Source organism: Cibotium barometz, chromosome 48 (assembly GCF_041138505.1).
Source record: "Cibotium barometz isolate CiBa-2024 chromosome 48, ASM4113850v1, whole genome shotgun sequence".
Taxonomy (NCBI): domain Eukaryota; kingdom Viridiplantae; phylum Streptophyta; class Polypodiopsida; order Cyatheales; family Cibotiaceae; genus Cibotium; species Cibotium barometz.
In genome coordinates this window covers 44440566-44462691 of record NC_141093.1, presented here as the reverse complement: position 1 = coordinate 44462691, position 22126 = coordinate 44440566, and the positions used below count along the sequence as shown (strand labels likewise).

The 22126-nt window shown below is 48.4% G+C and overlaps 1 protein-coding gene and 1 long non-coding RNA gene across 11 annotated transcripts in view; both read right to left on the bottom strand.

The window, feature by feature from the left end:
* Positions 1–2610: 2610 nt before the first annotated feature.
* Positions 2611–3522, bottom strand: LOC147611204 (uncharacterized). Its single transcript, XR_015263985.1, has 2 exons — positions 3040–3522; positions 2611–2858 (listed from the first exon to the last, which is right to left on the bottom strand). It is a non-coding gene; the product is annotated as an uncharacterized LOC147611204 (long non-coding RNA).
* Positions 3523–3984: 462 nt separating this feature from the next.
* LOC147611202 (uncharacterized) overlaps positions 3985–22126 on the bottom strand; it is a 96331-nt gene continuing 78189 nt past the window's right edge. For 2 of the 10 annotated variants that reach the window (XM_086785867.1, XM_086785869.1), the window contains exons 8-11: positions 6112–6198; positions 5881–5980; positions 5304–5785; positions 4520–5188 (exon numbers count right to left, since the gene is read on the bottom strand). In XM_086785867.1, the coding sequence (XP_086641993.1) occupies positions 5306–5785; positions 5881–5980; positions 6112–6198 (667 nt within the window). In that variant the 3' untranslated portion in view covers positions 4520–5188; positions 5304–5305. Of the gene's footprint in view, positions 4400–4519; positions 5189–5303; positions 5786–5880; positions 5981–6111; positions 6199–22126 lie in introns of those variants that run through there. The other 8 variants (XM_086785865.1, XM_086785866.1, XR_015263981.1 and 5 more) reach the window with 7 other exon arrangements.

Below are 22126 nucleotides of genomic sequence, written 5' to 3'. Positions count from 1 at the left end.
TGGGTGGAGGAAAGAATCAAACACTCCCACATGGAGTTAAAATGCGTGCAACAACACCTACCCAAAAGTGCCAAGGTTTCACCTTGGTTCCCATGGCAATAAAAGATGGTATCCATTAGTCACAAAATGGATACAAGGTAAAAATGGGTATCATTCACTCCTTTATATGCATGTTTGAATGATTGAGCATGAAGAAAAATACAAGGTATCAATCTTGCACACTCATGATCCAAAAAAGTTCACACCGTGAATGGGTACAAAAAGGTTCACGCCGTGAACTGGTCCAAAATGCTTCACGCCATGAAACGATCACTTTTCACGGGCTAATTGTAAGATGGCATATGGCATTCTTCATCAAGGTAGCCGCCCAATTCAACGGTTGCGCCATAAATTCGAAAAACTTTCCTTTTTTCGTGTGCTCAACATAATCGATCTTCTTGCATCGCATCCCTCTTCGAACTCTAATCAACATTCACACATTGAGGTGGGAGCTTGGGCCCTTCTTTGTTTTTCTTTTCTTTCCATCTTTTCAAACTTTGATCATAATCAATTGAATGTCTTGGGCACACAAAGTCGTTGCATGTTAAACAACAGTCTTGCATTTTCATCAAACGATTTCTTATTATTTGCTAAGTTTTCGCTCTAAACTCTGCAAGTGGTCTCATCCCAACATGCACTAATCAAATCTATAAGAAAAACAAAACATAAATACTTCACGACCAAACCTGTAGTTTCACGCGTAAATGCTTAAATGCTTAAAACCTGCACTTTCACATTATTAACTCTCACGGATTTCCGTCTCACAAAAATCCTTCTCACGGATTTCTGTCTCACGGAAATCTATTTCACGCTATTAACTCTCACGGATTTCCATCTCACGGAAATCCATTTCACGATATTAACTCTCACGATTTTCGTCTCACAGAAATCCATTTCACACTATTAACTCTCACGAATTTCTGTCTTACGGAAATCCATTTCACGCTATTAACTTTCACACTATCAACTCTCACGAAAATCCTTCTCACGGATTTCCATCCCACGAAAATCCTTCTCACGAGATTACTGCTCTCACGACCTGCACATTCACAGTTGTTTGAGCACCTACACCTTCACGCTACATAATGGACCTCTTCAATATCGCAACTAAAACACCTTGTTTATTGCTCCCACCACTAACACCCTTCTCATCATAATTAACTTTCTTGCCATTTATACAACCCAAATAAAAATAGGGAGTGGTACATGCCCCACCAGTCTAGAGACTGATCTTTTTTACATGTACAGATGTCAACCTCAGACCCATAAGCCGCAAAGACCCCCATGGTAACACAGGCCAGTGCCATGGGCTCCCCGGTGAGCTAGAAGAAGAGGCCAGCATGAGGAACAAAGATGAATTACATGCGTCCATATGCCCAAGCCTTCCATGGTGCCATCACCAGCAGATCCATACAGCACATGGAAAGGTGGCCCTGCAATACTACGGCCCGGAGTGCCTCTAGATTCTAGAAGAGGCACAAGTAAAGGACAAAGCTAGAGAAGGTGGGCCTTGGCAGAATGGCACAAGTTCTTCCCATGAATATCGACACGGAGCTTTGTGCCAAATACATAAAGACATATGACAAAGCCACCAAGTAGGTTACTGTAACGAAAGCCGATGGAACCAGAGAGTAGGTTCTGATCACTAAAGATCTAATCCATGAAGCTCTATAGCTCCCACCACCAGTTAAGGTACACGCCCATGCCTTTGATAAGATGCCTCTGGATGCTATGTTGAAGAAGATCTCCCATAACTCTAATAAAGCTAAATATGAGAACATCAGAGAAGGCATGCAGGCGATGTCTTTAATCATGCAGGTAAAGCGAGTGGACTGGTACAACAGGGTATCGCTGAACAAAATCGCAAAAGTCCATGAAGAAAAGAAGGAGAAATGGGCATACTACATACACCGGGAAATAGAGAACTACCTCAAAGCCTGCCAATCCAAGATATGCAACCCATACATCATGACACAAGTCTTGAACCATGTGGCTCAAAGGACCCTTCCAGAACCAGAACCAATATAGTAAATGCAACTGGCTCTCCTTCCAGAGCAACCAGCACTGTGACTGCTGTAGAGATGCAAGGAGGGCAAGCTATCCTCATGGAAACAAAAGCTATAATGAAGGAGATCAAGAAAGGAAGGAAAAAGAAGATGGAAAGGAAGATGAGAGGCGTCATTCCAGATGTGACTGAGGAAATGCAACGCATTGAGACTGAGCTCGCACAAGAGATCAAATCATACCAAGAAGTATTTGAACAACAAGAAGCCACTGTTAGTGAGGCCACACAAGAAGAAACATAGCAGATGACTCCCCCTCAAAGACCACCTCAGCTAATATTCTATTGAAAGCTCTTAACCATGACTAAGGATAAAATTTATGGGTTGCTCACCACATCATACACCACTGGTAAACTTCAGACTCTTGTTGAGACTCTATTGTTGAAGTTGCCACCAACAATGAGATAAAAAATTTCGCTGATTATTGCTGAATGCACTCACTCGAAATTACAAAACCAACAGTTCATAGATAGTAATGAATGCACCCAATTGAAATTGCAAAATTCTAAGTGGAACTATATGCATTTTGCTCTTTATTTTGGTAGTAGTCTTGAAATTGCACCCAATTGAAACTATAAAAACACAAATTTACTTTGGATTCAAAGCAGTGATTGGTGCCAAACGCACCGCAATCTTTGGGGCAACAATGGCTTGTGTCTGCATCTCTACTAAAAACTTACCATGTTCTCAATGTCATGTTGCTGTGTTGGCTCTTTGAAGAACTTCAAGTGGACATTCTGACCAAGGACATTTTACCTGTAAAATAACAAATCCCTATGTCATATGTTGTGAGCAAACGAGTGTAGCACCATAGCTTAATAAAAATATTTACGCATGAGTTTTCCCGACAAGCATGATCAGATTTTTAAAGTCAGAGGACGCATGGTCACAAAAAGTAGCCTAGCTCTTCCACTTGAATAAATCCATACTCAGTCACCTGCGAAGAGGTGATTCACAATCCATATCCTGTGGCTCTGGAACATATGCCAACTGTCATCTAGGCTCACTCCGTTCATTCCTGTGGCAGTGGTTTAAATGATAGTCCGTCCATTAAACTGTAGTGCTGGCTATGCGTGTGGTGATGTGAGAGAGCCAGTGTGAAGTCATCCTGCTTGTTCCTCTTATTTCAACCTTGCATTCACGAGTGAATAGTTGTTTACTTGAAAGAACCCCTTTCAAAGCTCAATCTCAGCTTTGCGATCTCCCCATCTGTTACACCTACATCCTTGCATGTGCAATTGAGGCTTCTCACTAACATGAACGGTGGCCTGTGGTTCCTGAATTCTGTATAAACATGCGCATGGAAGGCATAGGAGGTTAATAACAGCAACCCTCATTGTTTTCCTACTGTATATGATGTGTTCTCACATTTCATCAGCAATAGAAATCCATAGAATTGCATCTTTAAGACCACATAGGAAAAAGCTACCTTAAGATGCTGAGGCTGGTACTGAAATGTTTCTGGGATCCACCTCCATGGGCTGCCAGCAATTGAATCTTTACCAACTAAATCATTGAGATTGCTGGTCTGAATCATTGGTGCCTTCAAATCCATCCTCTCTAACTGTCCATGAGTTTCTTGTATAGAGCACTATCAAACTTGTTTTGTTTTTGCAAATGTCATAGTCAGATAATCAAGAGACGGCATAGTTCTTCAAAAGTCTCAGTCCACATGTCATCTGCCTTATCCAGCTTTTTACATGGGATGGGCTTCTTAATTAGTATGCCAAAATCCTGTTGCTTGTTTACATAACCAAATAGCATCATCCCATTAACTGCGTTAAACACAGCATAGCATACCTGCTACAACATTCCTACTTATCTCAATATGATCAAATTTTGCATGTAAAAACATGTCCACCTTAGTGATCTAATCAGTCTGTAAACAACCAATGCTTTGAATTTCTGATTGTTGACTGTTTTTTATGGGGAGAAAGACGGTCTTAGCACATACTGAATTCTAATCACTGACAGTGAGCACACACACACACACTCAGATGGGGAGACAGATGGTATCAGCACATACCTGTCAGTCAACACATATGCAAATACCCACGCGCACACAGAGTTCTGACATGTAACTACAGCCGAATTTTAGATCCAAGAGACAGTCTTGACTATCTGAACATTAGCTTCAATACATACAGACATACATAGAAGCATATATATAGAAAAGTTGACTGTTACTTTTCTGTTTTCAACTGGACATGGACAGAGAAAGGTGTGACTTACCCGAGTCCAGGTTGACCCTGTGACTTAAAGTGTCCATAGCAACAAACTCTGTGGACTACCGATAACTGCATCATCCGATGAAACTTTAAGAAGAGAAAAATTTCTCATATGGAGATATTAATCATTCGCATATTCAAACACTTTGAAATTGATAGTTTTTAGTGACTATTCGAAAATCCCTATTCTTAGCTGAATCTGGCATTGAATGCTCTTTTTATGGTTTGGTTATGAAATCCCTCAGAAATACATATTGAAGAAACAAGATGATTCTTTATGAATAACGGTTAAGAAAGAATAAGACTAACTCTACCATAACACACTTGTCAATACACAAGCCAAGAAGCTTTAGATTACAAGGGGACAGTTCGCCAACCTTTCCCCCTGAAAAAACCCCACAATTGAGAAGGCCAAAGACAAGAATTACTTTTCAAACTAAGAAACAATTGAATACTTGCTCTCCATGACAACAGTGCTCTGCTTCGGAGGAGCAGGGAGGCATCCCACTGCATGAGTCCAGGAATTTCAAAAGTAGCTTGAGGCTCTTGACGCACGCAATCGACTCTCGCCCCCCTTCAAAGGTATCTTTACACGGTCCACCTGCTTTGATTATATGCTGTCTCCGTCTACTTTGTGTAAGATCATGTTCTCCAAAAGCCCAGAACAACTCACAATCCCTAGTCTTTCAGGGACACTCTCAAGTGATCTGTGTCCTCCTGCACAGGTCTCCCAAATAGAATCTTCTGCAAACTCCAGGGTGTGGAAGCAAGTCAGCCCTTGGCATGCATTCTACCAAACTATCAGAGGATATTGAGGAACCCACGCTTCTGAAAATCTTTCATCGGAATTCTGACCCTCTACAAACTCCCAAGAGAGGTCATCATCAGTATAACACTAACATTGTTTCTTTAAGTCACAGAATTTTTTGAAAACAATCGAAGCAAAGAGAGATCTGATCTATAATCGTATTACATTCAAACACCACCTCCTAGCGACGCTGGATCAGTTTGCATAGGCTCTGCACTTGGTTCTGGTTTATGCAATCTGTCATCCCTTACCTCGATGGGTCTCATGGTGCCTTCCACAACCAGTGAACCACCGCCCCTTGGACTACCTAATGAGGTATTCTGCAGAAGATCAGTTCCTATAACTGTCATCATGCTTGAGTCTGTATTTTCAAACATTTGAGAAGCATCCAAAGATCTATCATCATCACTTCGTGTAATCTCTGATTCTGAATGTGGTTTTTGCAACACTACTGCATCAACCGTCAGACTTCCTAATAGAGGTTTCTGCAGCAATTCAGTTCCTGGGAATATCATCATGCTCAAGTCTGTATTTTCTGACCTTTGAGATGCGTCCAAAGGTCTAAAACCAAAAGCATGTGTCCAAGTTTCAAAGAGTTCAGGAATTGCAGGTAAAATGAAGGCTGCCACCTCTAGGGAGTGCAAAAGCTGCAAAAAAAGTAGGACAAATAATAGCACTGCAAGTTACAGAAAAATAAAGACCCCATAACTAGAACTGAAAATGGGATCAGTGCAGAACTCACCTTCTCAATAACACCAACAAGTAATCTGCACATGCCTTGGCGTCGGTACTTCTGCCGAGTTCCTATAAGGGGCATTTCAGCTAACCGTGCACCATGTATTCTGTGGAAATTCACCACGAACTCCAAAATTATGAGTAAATTAACCTGAATACCAAATTAGCTGATTGATGTTCAAGTTGATTACAATCTAATCCTCCTTAAGAGAAAAACCAACATAAAGTAGTGGTATACCTTATTGATGCTACTGAGATAATTTCACCTTCCCTCTCCAAAACTGCCGTATAAAAGCCCATGTAGTTCAATCGATCAAACTCTGACCTACATGTAGAGGAGAGTTAGAAATGCGGAACTCAACACTTCAAGAAAACAGAACATTGAACATCCAATGTAGGGCTATTTGCACTTTAAGTTTGAGAGAGGAAAGATGAGAGAACCCCTTTCAAACATCTGGCCTACTAGTGTCTAAAGTGCACGAACAAATGAAAAGGTGGCTTGCTATACCAACTATGTAAGAATTACAGCAGCTACTTGTCAATCCGAATCTCCCCTGTCAGGTTATTCCCTAGAGCAAGTGCAAGCACCTCTTGGAAAGTTGAGGCCCTAACTCCCCTACTGAAGCTTGCACATAATCCTCACCCAGTCAAAGCAAGAACCCACAAATGTACCTCCTGATGAGGCACATGCTACAGAGAAAAACCCTGTTGTGCAAAGCACTTTTCAAGAGACCTCGTGCTGAGTAGTTCCCTGTTCGACCCCATACGAGTTACCTTCCAAGGTCAAAGAGACGAAAATAAGCAGAGGATTGTCCTTAATAAGAACTCACTAAGGTTGCCCTTTTACCACTTCGTGACATTTGCAATATAAACTTATAGCGTGCCCTTCTCCCTACAGTGAGACTGCTGGGAAAATTTAGGTATATACAGATGGCATGCAGTTAGGGTAACAAACAAGATGGCCATATCACCCAGTCCTCAAGTTAAGGACTACTTAGAGACCATCTTTGAGCAAGGGCTTTACGGGTTTTAGAGTGAGCCATTGACATTTATGATTGTATTTGCATGCTTGTAAGGACAGGTGCAGGCACAATCAGTTCCCCAGGGACTTCCAGTGTCATATCATCCCTAAAAAGGATCAAACCGTACACTCTTTGTGTTACTCAGTAACGTGCATCCCACACTTGGATGCCACCTGGACATATCTATACAATAGGTAAAGGACTTGGAGTCAAAATTTGTCCCTTGTGAGTCCCAATCCAGGACGAGTCAGCCAACGTTCCGCTCTAAGAGTCCAAGGTCAGGTGTACAAGTCCCATGCATGGTCTTGGTCAAGTGCGCAAGTCCCGCACATGAAGCAGTGCCAGCCCGTCTGTGAGTCACCCTCTAGAATGATGACAAGTGTTTCGACCATTGTTAGGCTTGTAGCCAGATGCAAGGCACCTGAGGAAGCATGTAGATTTGCATAGTGTAGGGTGTTACCCAACACGTGGGCTATCTAGGGCAGCACATGGGCCATGAAATTGGCCCACAAAAAGCCCCAAGCATTGTGGCCAGCCCTTATAGGGCATAAGCCTTGTTGGACAGCCTCTAGGCGGCAAGAGCACAGTCGGCCAGCCCCTAGAAGGCATGGACTTGGCTGTCGACCAGGCCTAGAAGGCCTGGGCAGCCAGTCGACCAGCCCATGTGACCTTCACAGAGCCAGGCGGCTAGGCCATGGAGGGCCAGCAGCAAGGCGGCCAGGCCATTGGAAAAAGGCGCCTCCAAAACAAGTCGTGGAGTTATTAAAAACAGGCCGACCCCTGCTGTAGTCCACCGACCAGCATCTAGGAGAAGTATATAAGCATGGGCTTGATAAAGGTCTTATTCATCTCATATTCACAAAGTGCTGAAGGTATTCAAAGGCCAGGACAGCCAAGCGAATTCCCAAGCAAAGGTGAACTTGAAGGTCAAGAGTCAGGCATCTCAGGCTCAAGATTTACAGCCAAGATGTGCCTACAAAATTCAGTCTTTTCTCATCATTCAATAAAGCAAATACACCCGTCTATGGTGGGGGCCCTTCACAGGGTATTTGGGACCCAATCGGGTGTACCGTGTTTTTATTGTTCTTCTCTCTTCTCTCTCCCTCTCTCTCTCTCTCTCTCTCTCTCTCTCTCTCTGCCCGCCAGTTCGCCATCTCACCAGTTCGCCTCTCTGCCCACCACTTCGCCAGTTCGCCTCTCTGCCCGCCAGTTCGCCATCTCACCAGTTTGCCTTAGGTCTGGCTTCCCAGTTCGCCTCTGCCCGCCAGTTCGCCATCTCACCAGTTCGCCTCTCTGCCCGCCAGTTCGCCATTTCACCAGTTCGCCAGTTCGCCACTGCCCGCCAGTCCGCCATCTCACCAGTTCGCCTTTCCCCACCCACCTCTGCTCAGGCCCCCAAGGCAGCAACATAACTCTCTCTCTCTCTCTCTCTCCTCCCTGCCTGTGGGAAGGACTGCAGAGTGATTTGGAAGAATGGCCCCGAGTCTCCAAGAGAAACTCGAGGCCCTCGAGATGGCAATGAAGGCATTAATCAAGGAGAACAAGAAGACATCCGATTCCAACCTCAATGAGGTGGAAAACAAACTACACAGGCACATCATAGCTCTCGAAGCACGGGTCACGAACCTCGAACAAGAGAACACGGCACTCAAGGAGGAGGTGAGTGCATTGAAAGTGGAAATGGTAGCCATCAAGAATGCTGAGAAGGAAGAAGGGGAGATCAATGACAACACTCTCACGGCCATCAAAGAAGAGATCTCCAAGGAGATCACAAAGGACATGGAGGGAAAGCTCGAAGCCAAGCAATCAGGATGGGTCGAGGTGGTGAAGAAGAACATCCGTAAAGAAGTGAGGGAGGAGACTCAAAGGGAAGAAAACCAAATCATTCACACCACCATTGAGGAGGAGAAGATGAGGCATGCTCGCCGCCTCAACATTCGAGTCACAGGTATAGCCGAGACACCCGACTCCACTCCCGAGAAAGATGGACAGCTTCTATGCATGAAGCTCGGCTACAAGGAAGAGCACCCTCTCCCCTTCACCAAAGCATGGAGAGCCGGGAAAGACTCAACACGCAAGCGAGCCCTCATCCTACAGTTTGCAGGAGAGACGGAGAGGGTCACCTTCATGAGGAAGAGTGTCATACTACGGGGTTTAGAGGGAGCTCCCATTTTCTTGGATGATGATCTCACGAGGATGCAGCTTGAGCATAGGAGAACTTGCATGCCACGAGTCTTACACGCGAGGAGAGAAGGCAAGAAGGCCTTCTATCGAGATGGTCGGGTCATCATTGATGGCCGGCCCATGGATTAGCGGTTTGGGGCCTATGGGACACAGACCAGGCCACTGACAGAGATACACATAGCAGTATGGAACTGTAATGGTTCACTATGGGTGCAGCCTGGACGACTGGAGCATGTTATGGTGGGGAGAGACATCATACTTCTGACAGAGACACATCAGAGCCCAGAGAGAGGGCTACCTCGAGTAGAGGGATTCCAGTGGGAGTCAGCATACAGGAGGACCACACGCCAGGGTACCTCGAGAGGGTCGGGGGGAGTAGCAGTCCTATTCAGACGGGAGCTACAGGGGAGACTGAGAGTGGTAGCACAGGATCCAGAGGCCAGATACATGTGGATCAGCTTACAGCTCTCACAGGACAGGGTTATATACATAGCTCTATGTTACTTTTCTCCATCAGGATCCTCCTATGTCATTACAGAGGACATGCCACAGGAGGAGGAGACAGGAGCCTCGCCATACACTTGTCTGTCAGAGGAGATTATGCATTATTCTACACTAGGGGAAGTATTTCTTACGGGCGACTTCAATGCCCACACACAGAGCAGACAGTGTGAGGTGTATGACTATGATGACATGGAGATCCTCCACCCTCTGGATCCAGAGGAGATAGGGGCTAGTCGGGCATCAGAGGATAGTGGACCAGACAGAGGACATTATGGGGACCACTTACTAGAGTTGGGAGCTAGGCATCGTCTCGTTATTTATAACGGGATGCTACAGTGGCCGGGATCAGGAGGGCTGACATGCTTCCCACATGGGGGTCATACACGGACCGGAGGCACGGTGGTAGACTACATTATGGGGTCTTTGGAGGCATCACAGCTTGTCACCTCATTCTCCATTCCACCTCGTCCTATTGGGGCAGATCATACATACTTGGCATTTTCACTAGCCGGATCACCAGTATCACCAGCCCCCCACATACCAACGCCACACACTACCATCTACTTCACACATGACATGGCAGACATATACACTGGCTCCTACTCATGGATCCCCTGGCATCTATGGATACCATTACAGCCCAGCTCGCATCACTCCTACACACGGCTGCATTACAGAGCTTCCCACATCGTGTACACTCAGGAGAGCCTGCGAGACCTGGGACTATGCCCCAGAACAGATGGTATGATGACGAGTGCAGAGCCCTATACTCACGGCTCCGCATACAGAGAGCCTTGGGAGCCATCACAGAGCAGGAGTCGAGGAGAGAGATGAGGAGACTTACTCGCCGCAAAAGGCGGGCCTTCGCAGAGACACAAGAGCTAGAGATCTTTCATTTCTTCATGAGCAGAGATAGCCCTGTCTCATGGCGGCACTTCAGAGAGCCCCGGACCCCGACACCTATTGCAGACCCACAGACATGGCACACATGCAGAGGGTCTATACCATGCCCCACAGCAGCCACCTATACCTCAGCCACAGGAGCCTCGACCTACCACAGCTAGCTTCTTTACCCACTCGATGGTACAGGAAGCTATCCGCCGCCTACTACAGCATGGACGGGCCGCCGACCATATGGGCCTGCAGGGTGAGCATCTCATATATGCAGTAGATTCTTTAGCTCCTTTTCTTGCACACCTGTTTAACAGGGCACTAGCAGAGGGTTTGCCTGCGGAGTGGACGATGCACACCATTGTGCCGATTCACAAAACAGGGGATATGCTCGATCCGAGCAACTACAGGACGGTTATGGTAGGCCACGTGCTGGCCAAACTCTATGGTGCAGTGCTGGAGCAAGAGCTTAGCTTATATGCTAAGCGAGCAGGTTTACGCTCATCAGGGCAGGCAGGCTTCAGGAGAGCTTTCTCTACCACTGACCATGTATTCACTTTGAGATGTATGATTGATCAGGCCAGAGTGAGGAAGAGAAAGCTCTATTGCTGCTTTGTGGATTTCCGCAAGGCATTTGACACAGTACCACGAGAGAGGCTCTTTCAGCGCCTGCAGTCTCTTGGCATACCAGCAGATATGACATGGGGCATCTATGCATTATATGAGCAGGTTTTTGGGCGAGTCAGATGTCCACGAGGTATGTCCGAGACTATTGCTAGCACCATTGGTGTGAAGCAAGGATGCCCACTTTCCCCCACGCTATTTGGGTTATACATTGATGAGGTGGCTGACTTCATTACACGGGGAGGCGGAGATGGAGTTGATTTAGCAGGTACCTCAGTACATATTATGCTCTATGCTGATGATATTGTATTAGTGTCTGAGTCCCCAGATGGTCTACAGCAGCATCTACATGCACTCGATGATTTCTGCACACAGAGGGGTCTTACTGTGAACCTTGGGAAAACCAAGGTTATGGTCTTTCATACATCGAGACAGGGCAGGAGTCAGCTGACATTCAGTCTCGCAGGATGCCCAGTGGAGGTGGTGACATCATACGTGTACCTAGGGGTTACCTTCTCTGCAGCAGCCACACGCTTTACCATGGGTTCAGCAGCCAGAGCTAGATTGACACGGGGATATGCAGCATTGGCCATGCTAGAGAGACAGTGCCACCAGGTGCATTTTCAGGAGCCCCGGACGAAGGGGTGGCTATTTGACACATTAGTCACACCGGCATTGATGTATGGAGCAGCAGTATGGGCGCCAGGCCTTGCTACCCATTGGTGGACACAAATAGAGAGACCACAGGCCCTCATGATGGCACGCATGATACGCAGCAAACCGTCAGTACCTCATGACATTATCCGAGCAGAGTTTGCTGCGCCTCCTATGATGGTAGAGGCCATATTTCAGACTATATGCCTGCTAGACAGATTCAGAGAGATGCCACAGGACAGATTATCATACAGAGCTTTTCAGGCATCTAGACAGTTGGCTGAGGCAGGAGACAGAGGATCATGGTATGCACAGGTCACACATTGGTTCTCACAGCATGGCCTAGACATGGATCATCTACCACCATTCCAGTATGACAAGGATGCACCACATATCCGTCTCTCTCATAGTGAGAGGAACAGAGTATTGAGACAGGATCTATGGCAGCTCTATACACGAGAGACATGGATATCGCCTACACAGCCTCTTCCACCGAAGATGCTATACTACAGAGATCACTTCATGAGTATCACTGATGATGGATTCATAGAGAGGCCTAGATACATGGAGGGCTTTTTACCACACGGCTCCCGAGTGGCTATTGGTCAGCTCAGAGTTTCATCACACCGATTGGAGATTGAGACTGGCAGAGCAGCACGGATCCCCCGAGAGGAGAGGGTATGCAGATTGTGCAGAGAGGAGGTGGAGAGTGAGGAGCATTATGTATGCAGATGCAGAGCATATACAGCCATCAGAGAGAGATATCCCATTTTATTCAGAGAGCCACATTCCCTACGCCAGATCTTTGAGGCAGCAGACCAGCGCATACTGGGGAGATACATTCTAGACATACAGCGCCACAGAGAGACATTATTACAGGCTCAGACAGCTCCAGAGGGGGGGGGCGACAGACACAGATTACTACATTTTTTCAGAGATCCACACCCCTCCCAGCCCCTACACGGCAGGGAATTACTCTCCAGAGAGCAGAGACACTTAGAGCCCGCAGGAGACAGAGGACACCTGGCTTTCGGACACCACGCCTACACCAGAGAGAGATGACAAAGATCAGAGCTCAGTTTCACAGAGAGGGTGCGGAGCGACTGGCTCGCTTCAGAGCACACCCAGGCATGTTCTTCAGGGAGCTGTGGACACCCCCTTCACTGATGTATACCATTTTATACCCCCAGTATGGTACAGGATGGAGCTAGCTAGGTTGCATAGCATGATTGTATACTCCATGCATATAGCTTTGCATTCTCCTAGTGGTAGAGCTCCATCCCCTGCACACCCAGATTCAGCTTTTTTATTCAGTACTTTTTCATTTTGTTGGGATGACAGAGGATACCCCATACAGGTACTCCGATTTGTCTCATAGGCCGAGTTCGGTCTTTTGGAAGACGTTAATAAAATCTTTCTTTCTTTCTTTCTTTCTCTCTCTCTCGCACTCTTATCTCCACTATATTGTGCAATCGTAAGGAACCAAGGTGCTAAATATTCATTATCAAAGTATAACCACGACTATAAGCTTCTGCATGTTATAGTGATATCAAAGCTTTGCCTTCTGGTAAAGAGATTCAGCCAAGAAAAAAAAGAAGAAACAAAATTTTTTCACTTGTGTGGTTGGTTTTTTAGACACTGGTTGCACTACCTCGAAGGACAGTTGGTTTACAACCTGCGGAAGCAACCAGAAACGTCTCCCACACACATCGTGGATGGTATTGTTGCGGTCAAGAAAAAACTTGACCACTCCCACTATGGCGAATCCTGACGATGAGGAAGAACACACGACCCCTGCAACAATTGTTTCTTCGACAGCGATTGCATCCAGAAGCCAAGTCAGTAGTGATGACAAAAACGCCATGTTCCAGGAATTTATGCACATCATAGCGCAACAAGGGGAACAGATGCAAGCGTGTACGACTTTTATATAGTCCTTGCAGAAAAGGATACCTCTTCAAGAAACCTCGACACCCATCCGAAAATTCCAGTTCCTTAAACTTTATTCCCATGAAGGTCAAGGAAAGAGATGGTTCCTTTGTGACAATGAATGTCAGCCTGATTCTTTTGGAGCCAATCCATTCCAAGGATTCCATCATAGATTCCCAAGGGTAGAACTCTGAACTAGCACTCTGTTACGTTCCCATCTAGGCTAAACTGAATAAGGTCTGTCTCAAGGTGTGTGAAAAGAATCTTTTCACTAGCCAATTCCACTTGCATAGGTTTCCCTGATTTTTGATTCAGGACTAATTTACGCAGACATCCTGGGGAAATAAAAGAATGAGTGCTGCCTGAATCAATCAAAAGCTTGAATTGCTTACCCTGGTACTCTGCTGGAGTCTAGAGGACTGAAAATTGACGAGCAATGGAAGAGGATGGTGAAAGCCATTGCAAATGTGGACCCAGCACAGGATGGATGGACCGGCGTCTCATACCACGACATGCGCACAAAACGACTTGACGAAGAGAGGGAGAGAATTGATAATTCTCTAGCACCCGTACGAGCAAGATGGGCCAAGTATGGGTGTAGCATCCCCTCAGATGCGTGGAATGATAGAAAGAAGAGAGGAATCATCAACATACTTGTGTCTTCCCCTCTAGGCACAGAATTTGTACCAGTGGTGGATTCCGAGAAGAAGGGGAGGAAGACAACGGGCCACTTTATATATCGCCATATCAAGCAAGCCATCATTGAGGTAAGAATCTTGAGGTGTGCCTTGCTTTTTTTCTCTTTAAAGTATGATTACGTTACTTATTTAAATGTTTTGGCATGTATGATGTACGTTGGCCCAGAAAATATAGTGCAAGTTGTGTCAAATTGCCGACAAACGCTTGTTGGAGAGGGATTATCCCTCCATCGTGTGGACACCATGTGCCTCTGATTGTGTAGACTTGCTCATGGAGGACATGGGCAAGTTGGAGTGGATGAAGACCATCATGCGGCAAGCCACCTCCATCGTCACCTTTTTCAACTCAAAGGTGAAGGTGCTTGCCATGTTCCGCGCACATCGCACCCTTAAGCTAAAGAAGCCTTCCACCACACGCTTCGCATACATGTGGCTTCTCTTGGAGAGGCTATATGATGTGAAGACACCCTTCAACAAACAGTCATCAGCTCGGAGTGGATGGAATGGGATGAGAGAGAGATGAGCGAGGCAAAAGACGTGCAGAAATTGTGCTTGCATGAGGATTTTTGGGCCAAGGTGCGGAGCATTGTCATTGCCATAACCCCCTTCTATAGGGTTTTGTGGGAGCTCCCTTGGGGCTCTTGGTCCACTTCATGCGAGAGGCCACCACCGAGTTGTGCGCTTGTTCTTCCCTCAATGAGGACAAGCGTGAAGATCTTCCCTCAATGAGGACAAGCGTGAAGATCTTTTGCACATTATGGATAGGAGATGGAGGTGGATGCGGCGACCTATCCATGATCTTGCCGCCTTGCTACATCCGATCTACAAATAACCTGCCCTCTTCATTCACTGACATTGAGTTGCTAGAGGACCGTGATGCCTTCTTGCCTAAGGCATTGCCAGAGGAGTTCCATGGAAAGTTCCTGGAGGAGCTCATTAGCTACGATGACTAGAGGAGGGGAGCTGCGCTTGCATCACCACATACTTGGAAAAGGGAGTATCTTGTGAAACCCCTTTTTTGGTGGGAGACATTTGGCTACACGCTCAGCCGCCTCCAAAAGGTGGCTTTGAGACTCTTGGCTCAAGATTGCGCTTCGGGTGCATGTGAGAGGAATTGGAGGACCTACTCTCTCATACACACGAAGTTTTGCAATCGCTTGAGCACACGACAGTTAGAGTGGCTAGTGTATTGCCACACTAACTTGCGCATGCTGCGTGCCATGCACAAGATGGACTCGGCTAGAGAGGTAACTTATAAGTTACAACTAATGACCACTTAAGAGTTAAAACTTAAGTTGTAAACTTCTAACTTTTTGCTTTTTGAGTTTTATTTGATAATAACTGTGTGTCAATGCATGTCACTTGTAGGTCAATGTGGACGAGTTCAAGCTCACCATAGTTGTCAGGTATGATACGATACGATACCATACGGGAAAATATGGTACGATATAAAAAAATTTCTTATCGTACGATAAAATACGGTGCTTTAAAAAAATACTTATAAACTTAGGTATTTCCACGTCCAGATATGGAGTATTTTAGAAAAGAGGGAAGCATCATAGTACAGAGGAAGCTCAAACAGCCATAGATAAGCAAAAGAAAGACCATTACCTACCAAGAAATTATTTTTTTTGGGAAAAAAAATCTTGAAAAAAAGAATTTTGAAAAAAATCCTACGAGTACGTACGGTATCATACCGTACGGTATTCCGTACGATATGACGTCATACGTCGTACGGAAACAACCATGAAGCTCACGAGCGGCTCTCTCAAGAGTGTCCCCAAGGAGGTAGATGAGGAGGAGGAGAGACTGTATGCGAAGCTCTATGCAGAGCTCCAAGAGATTGATCGACGAGTTCCTCGTACTCTTCGCGGGCGTACGCCATACAAATCGACCTAGAAGTAGAGGAGTGCAAGTAGACACTCGCGGGCGGATGCACCTTTCGTCTCGGCTCGAGTGGCATAGTGCAAACCTACCACGACGACGTTCCGGTAGTTCTTCCTCCGCTTCTACAAATGAGGACGCTCCGGTTGCCTTGTCACAAGAGCTTAAAGAGCCCGAGTTTGATGACGAGGGCAACATCCTTAGCGAGGGTGACTTCTCCGAGCGCTTCGATGGGCACTCTTCTAATGGAGATGATCCAAACGAGAGCTCTGATTTTGATAGTGATCACTTCTCCACCATCTAGATTCTAGCCCCAACCCTCTAGCCTCTCTTTTTTTTTTCCCCAAGAAAAGATCCTTTCATTAGTTATATAAAAACGCCCGTAGGGCTACAAAAGATCTCTCCTACTCATAGGAGAAACAGAGCAGAGAATACAGCAAGGCAGTCCGGGAGACTCTCCCTAGGAGCTGCAAAATACAAGCATCAGTACTAAGGACTCAGGGGCTAAATCATACAATAGGGGGGGGGGGGGGGGATAGCCAAACAGGTGGCCTGTAATGCCAACGGGGGGATCCCGTGTGTAAGGTGTAGAAAGGGCCGCTGCGCCAGGTGGTGTGAAAGGCCTGGCGCCGCAATATCGCCTCGTCCGAGTCGCCCCGGATGCGGTCATACTGTCCTCGCATGGTGTGGATCAACTCTTGCCAGATCCCCCGAACAGTCTCTGCTGGTGGCTCCAGTCTCCCCTCAAAGGCCGTGAAACACCGGGCCCTCCAGGTGAACCAGATGGTCAGGCTGCTGAGGAGCTCCCATCGTAAATCCCTCTCCTGTGTCCAGCTGGCGGACGAGAAATCCGGTGCCGGAACCAGGCGAGGCTGGCCCCTAATGAATCTGATGGCCTGACTGTCCTGCTCCATCTCATAGCCCATAGCAGGCCCTGTCGAAGTCGACCAAGCAGCGGCACCCCACGTAAACATTCCCACTGGAGAGAGGGGGGCCAGAATACGCAGCATCCGCAGCCAAATCTGCTGCGCCTGAGGGCAATCCCAAAGGCAATGTCTCTGTGTCTCCATAGGGTGGCCGCATCGGACGCAGGCCGCCGGAAGACCGCTGTAAACAAGCCAAGTGCCAACTGCTGAGCCCCTGTGGGCGACCAGCCACTGGAAAGTCGAGATCCTGCGGGCCTGTCGACTAGCCCAGAGCCGAGCCCAGAAATCCTCCAGGAACTCCTGTGAGAGTCCCTGTAGCCGCCAATGCCCCGCTGCAACTGGAGAGACCATCCTCCTCGCCGTCAAAATATGCCTCCCCAGCCGAACAGTATACTGGAAAAAGGTGATCTCTGTGGCCTCAAGGGATGCATAAGGATCATGCCACTCGTACTCCACTGGGTCCCACTGTAACCGGGCCAAGGGGCGCGCTGCATATGCCCATATACGCCAATCCGGGAGCACATCAGCAGGGTCAGGGTCAATATGCCACTTCCGAGAAGCGGCGGCCACTACCCGTATCCTCTGAAAGGTGCACTCTGCAACCAAAGGCGACTCCACCTCCACTCTCTGAAGTCTGCCCTCATCCTGTATCTCATAGTAGAGGCATCTGCCATCCTCAGTGCAAGCTCTGACAGCAATCAGGATCTCCAACTGAGTAAAGGCTCCCATCCACCGTGGGGCCACTGGCTCGAAAGGCGTGAACCACTCCTCTGTGAGTGCCTCCTGAATATCATCCCTCATAATCATCCCCTCTCTGAAGTGACTCAGCCTCTCCACCTGGATCTCCTCTGGGAGACTGTAGAAGGTCTGCCAGTCTCCAAAACTGCGTGCTGGGCCTGCCGCTAAAGGTCCCCAGGCTAGACGAGGCCGAGAACCCAGCATATGACCCTACTCTGTGCGAACCGCTGGGCTCCAGATGAGCGGCTGTCTGGCCCGCTCCTCAACACAAGGAGGAGGTCGCTCAGAGAGCCCCGGTCTCAGCAGCTCCCAAGCTCTCAAGATACTCAAAGCAAATCTGTCCTCCCATCCTCTACTGAGGCCTGTCCTCCTCATCGCTATGAAGATCCAGCGAATCTCTGGTGCCCAAGTGCCCCCTGCTGGGGGAGCCCAAGCCTGCAGCCGCTGCAAGAGAAGCTCTTTCCAAGGCTCAGCGCCTGGAAGCAGCCCCCGAACAATAAGCTTCCCCAATAAGGCTCTACTCTGATCGACTGGATCTATAATGCCCAAGCCTCCCTGAGCCAGCGGAAGTGTAATAACTGCCCATGCAACCTTTGCCCAGGCTAGCTGACCGTCCCGCGCAGACCACAGAAAGTTCCTGATCAGATTCTGTACCTGGCTGATACAAGAGCTTGAGAAGATCCAGCAAGACGTAATGTATCACATGGTCGCTAACAGCACCTGATTTGCCACCACCACCCTCCCAGCCAAGGATAGTCGAGCTGTACTCCAATACAAAAGCTTCTTCCGAATGCTCAGAAGAAGCGGGGCAATCTACTGCTCAGGTGACAAATCTAGTCCAATCTGGCATCCCAAATACCGCACTGTTGTGCCAGGAGGAATCCATCTAAAACCGGGGTCCGGGCTCCATGCCGGAGTGGGAGCGCTGCTGATCCAAAAGGCCACTGTCTTGCGCCAATTGATCAATGCTCCCGAAGCTGCACTAAAAACCTGGAGCGACTGCTCTGCCCGAAGAAGATTGGCCTCTTGGCCATGCAAAAATAAGCCCGTGTCGTCAGCAAACTCAGCATTGAGCAGGTCCTCCCCCCGGACTGGGAGCTGGAGTCCTCTCAAACCAACCTCCTTTGCTGTCAAATACATGCTCATAGCCTCCGCAAAGAAGAGAAAAAGAAAAGGGGCGAGGGGACACCCCTGACGGACTGATCTGGTCAGCTCAAAACTAAGCCCCCGTCCTCCTGCAATCAACACCTGGCTACGAGCTGTGGAATACAGAGCCGCCACCCCTCTAATCCAACCTGGCTCAAAGCCCAGGCGAAGCATAGTGCCCTCTAAGAAACCCCAATCGACTCTATCGTATGCCTTCTCAAAAACGAGGCCGAGAACCCAGCATATGACCCTACTCTGTGCGAACCGCTGGGCTCCAGATGAGCGGCTGTCTGGCCCGCTCCTCAACACAAGGAGGAGGTCGCTCAGAGAGCCCCGGTCTCAGCAGCTCCCAAGCTCTCAGGATACTCAAAGCAAATCTGTCCTCCCATCCTCTACTGAGGCCTGTCCTCCTCATCGCTATGAAGATCCAGCGAATCTCTGGTGCCCAAGTGCCCCCTGCTGGGGGAGCCCGAGCCTGCAGCTGCTGCAAGAGAAGCTCTTTCCAAGGCTCAGCGCCTGGAAGCAGCCCCCGAACAATAAGCTTCCCCAATAAGGCTCTACTCTGATCGACTGGATCTATAATGCCCAAGCCTCCCTGAGCCACCGGAAGTGTAATAACTGCCCATGCAACCTTTGCCCAGGCTGGCTGACCGTCCCGCCCGGACCAAAGAAAGTTCCTGATCAGCCTCTGTACCTAGCTGATGCAAAAGCTCGAGAAGATCCAGCAAGACGTAATGTACCACATGGTCGCTAGCAGCACCTGATTTGCCACCACCACCCTCCCAGCCAAGGATAGTCGAGCTGTACTCCAATACAAAAGCTTCTTCCGAATGCTCAGAAGAAGCGGGGCAATCAGCTGCTCAGGTGACAAATCCAGTCCAATCTGGCATCCCAAATACCGCACTGCTGTGCCAGGAGGAATCCATCTAAAACCGGGGTCCGGGCTCCATGCCGGAGTGGGAGCACTGCTGATCCAAAAGGCCACTGTCTTGCGCCAATTGATCAACGCTCCCGAAGCTGCACTAAAAACCTGGAGCGACTGCTCTGCCCGAAGAAGATTGGCCTCCTTGCCATGCAAAAATAAGCCCGTGTCGTCTGCAAACTCAGCATCAAGCAGGTCCTCCCCCCGGACTGGGAGCTGGAGTCCTCTCAAACCAACCTTCTCTGCCGTCAAATACATGCTCATAGCCTCCGCAAAGAAGAGAAAAAGAAAAGGAGCGAGGGGACACCACTGTCGGACTGATCTAGTCAGCTCAAAACTCGGCCCCCGTCCTCCTGCAATCAACACCTGGCTACGAGCTGTGGAGTACAGAGCCGCCACCCCTCTGATCCATCCTGGCTCAAAGCCCAAGCGAAGCATAGTGCCCTCTAAGAAACCCCAATCAACTCTATCGTATGCCTTCTCAAAATCGAGAAGCATCACGACCAAGTCCTCACCAAGAAATTTAGCTCGGGCCGTCGCCTCCCAGAAAGTAAAGATGTTGTCACGGATACTGCGCTCCTTGACGAATCCTGTCTGGGTAGCATGAATCAACTCCCCCAAAAAGGGCTGGATCCTCAAACTCAAGGCCTTTGCCAAGACCTTGTAGACAGTGTTGAGAATCGTAATAGGCCTCCAATGCCGAATATCATCTGATACTCCCTCCCCCTTGGGGATAAGAAAGATCAAGCCCTCTGAAAAGCTCTGTGGCATCACCCCAGTGTCCAAAACATACTGAAAGCCCCTGCGGAGGCCTGGCCCCAAAAGGTCCCAATAGCGCATAAAAAAGGCCGGCGTCAGTCCGTCCTCCCCTGGGCAACTATGTCGCGGCAGGACCCTCAAGGCCTCGGCAAGCTCAATCTCTGAAAGAGGCGCACCAAGAACTGTACGCATACGATCTGTGACCCTCCTCTGCACATGGGCCCACACAGTCTGTCTGCAAGCATCTCTGTCCTCAGTGGCTGGCTCCGCTGAAAGCAAGTCTCTATAAAATGCAGTGGCAATGGCTCTGATCTCCCCGGGCTCAGTAGCTACCGAACCATCCGGTCTACCAAGCTGACGGACTCCTACCCGAGCATGGCGGGGTCCAGTGATCTCAAAAAACTCCCCAGTCACTCTATCACCAAGCTGCGTCCACTGAGAGGCCTGACGACGATAGTAAAACTCACGTCTCTGCTCCTCTGCCTCTCTAAACTCCTGGCGTGCCTGGCTCAGCTGTGCCTGGAGGCGCTGTAGCGAGGCAAGGCTGCGTCTCAGCCGATGCTCCCACTCGCGAATCTCTCCCAGCCGTGTCAAAGCTGCAGCGTGCAGAAAAGAGCTAAGCTCGATGAGTCCCTGGGCACACTGGCCTGTTGCATCCTGGTCAGAGCACTGACTATCATGCCAGATCCTCTCAATGTCCTCAGCGAGACTGGGATCTGTAAGTACCCTCTCTGGGATCCTCAACTGCAAGCTGGGCTCCCGTGTCCTCTCCTCCAATGGCAGGATAACTGGCGCATGATCTGAAAATGAGGTGCCAGCGAGGATGCCAACGGAGCCCCCTCGCTCCCCTAACCAGTCGCCCACATAAAAGCGATCAATCCGTGATAGATTAGTCCCTCCCTGTCGACGATCCGACCGAGAGAAACTAAGACTGTCCTGAGAGCGGGAGAAGGCCCCATGCTGCCATGCATCAGTGATCCTCAGTGACATGCAAAACCGGTCCCAAGCTGCAAGCTCCGTGCCGTGCACTGTAACATGACTGCCTCCCACCCTATCGGCCGGGTCCTCAAGCATGTTGAAGTCTCCCCCGACACACCAATGTGCGGCCTCTGGCAATGCATCCGTAACCTGGGTCCAGAACTCTGCTCTGGCCCTAGCATGATTAGGCGCATAGACGTTGTGCACGCCCAATAGCTCATCATGCATCCTCAGAATGACATACTGTGCTCTACCAGGCACACAATGATCCCTCGATCCACAATGGCCTGCCGCCATACATCTGCAATGACCATGCATACTCCTCCCTGTCCACCCAAAGGACCAAACCCTGCAGACCAAAAGGTATCCCATCTACCAGGCATCACCGAACCAT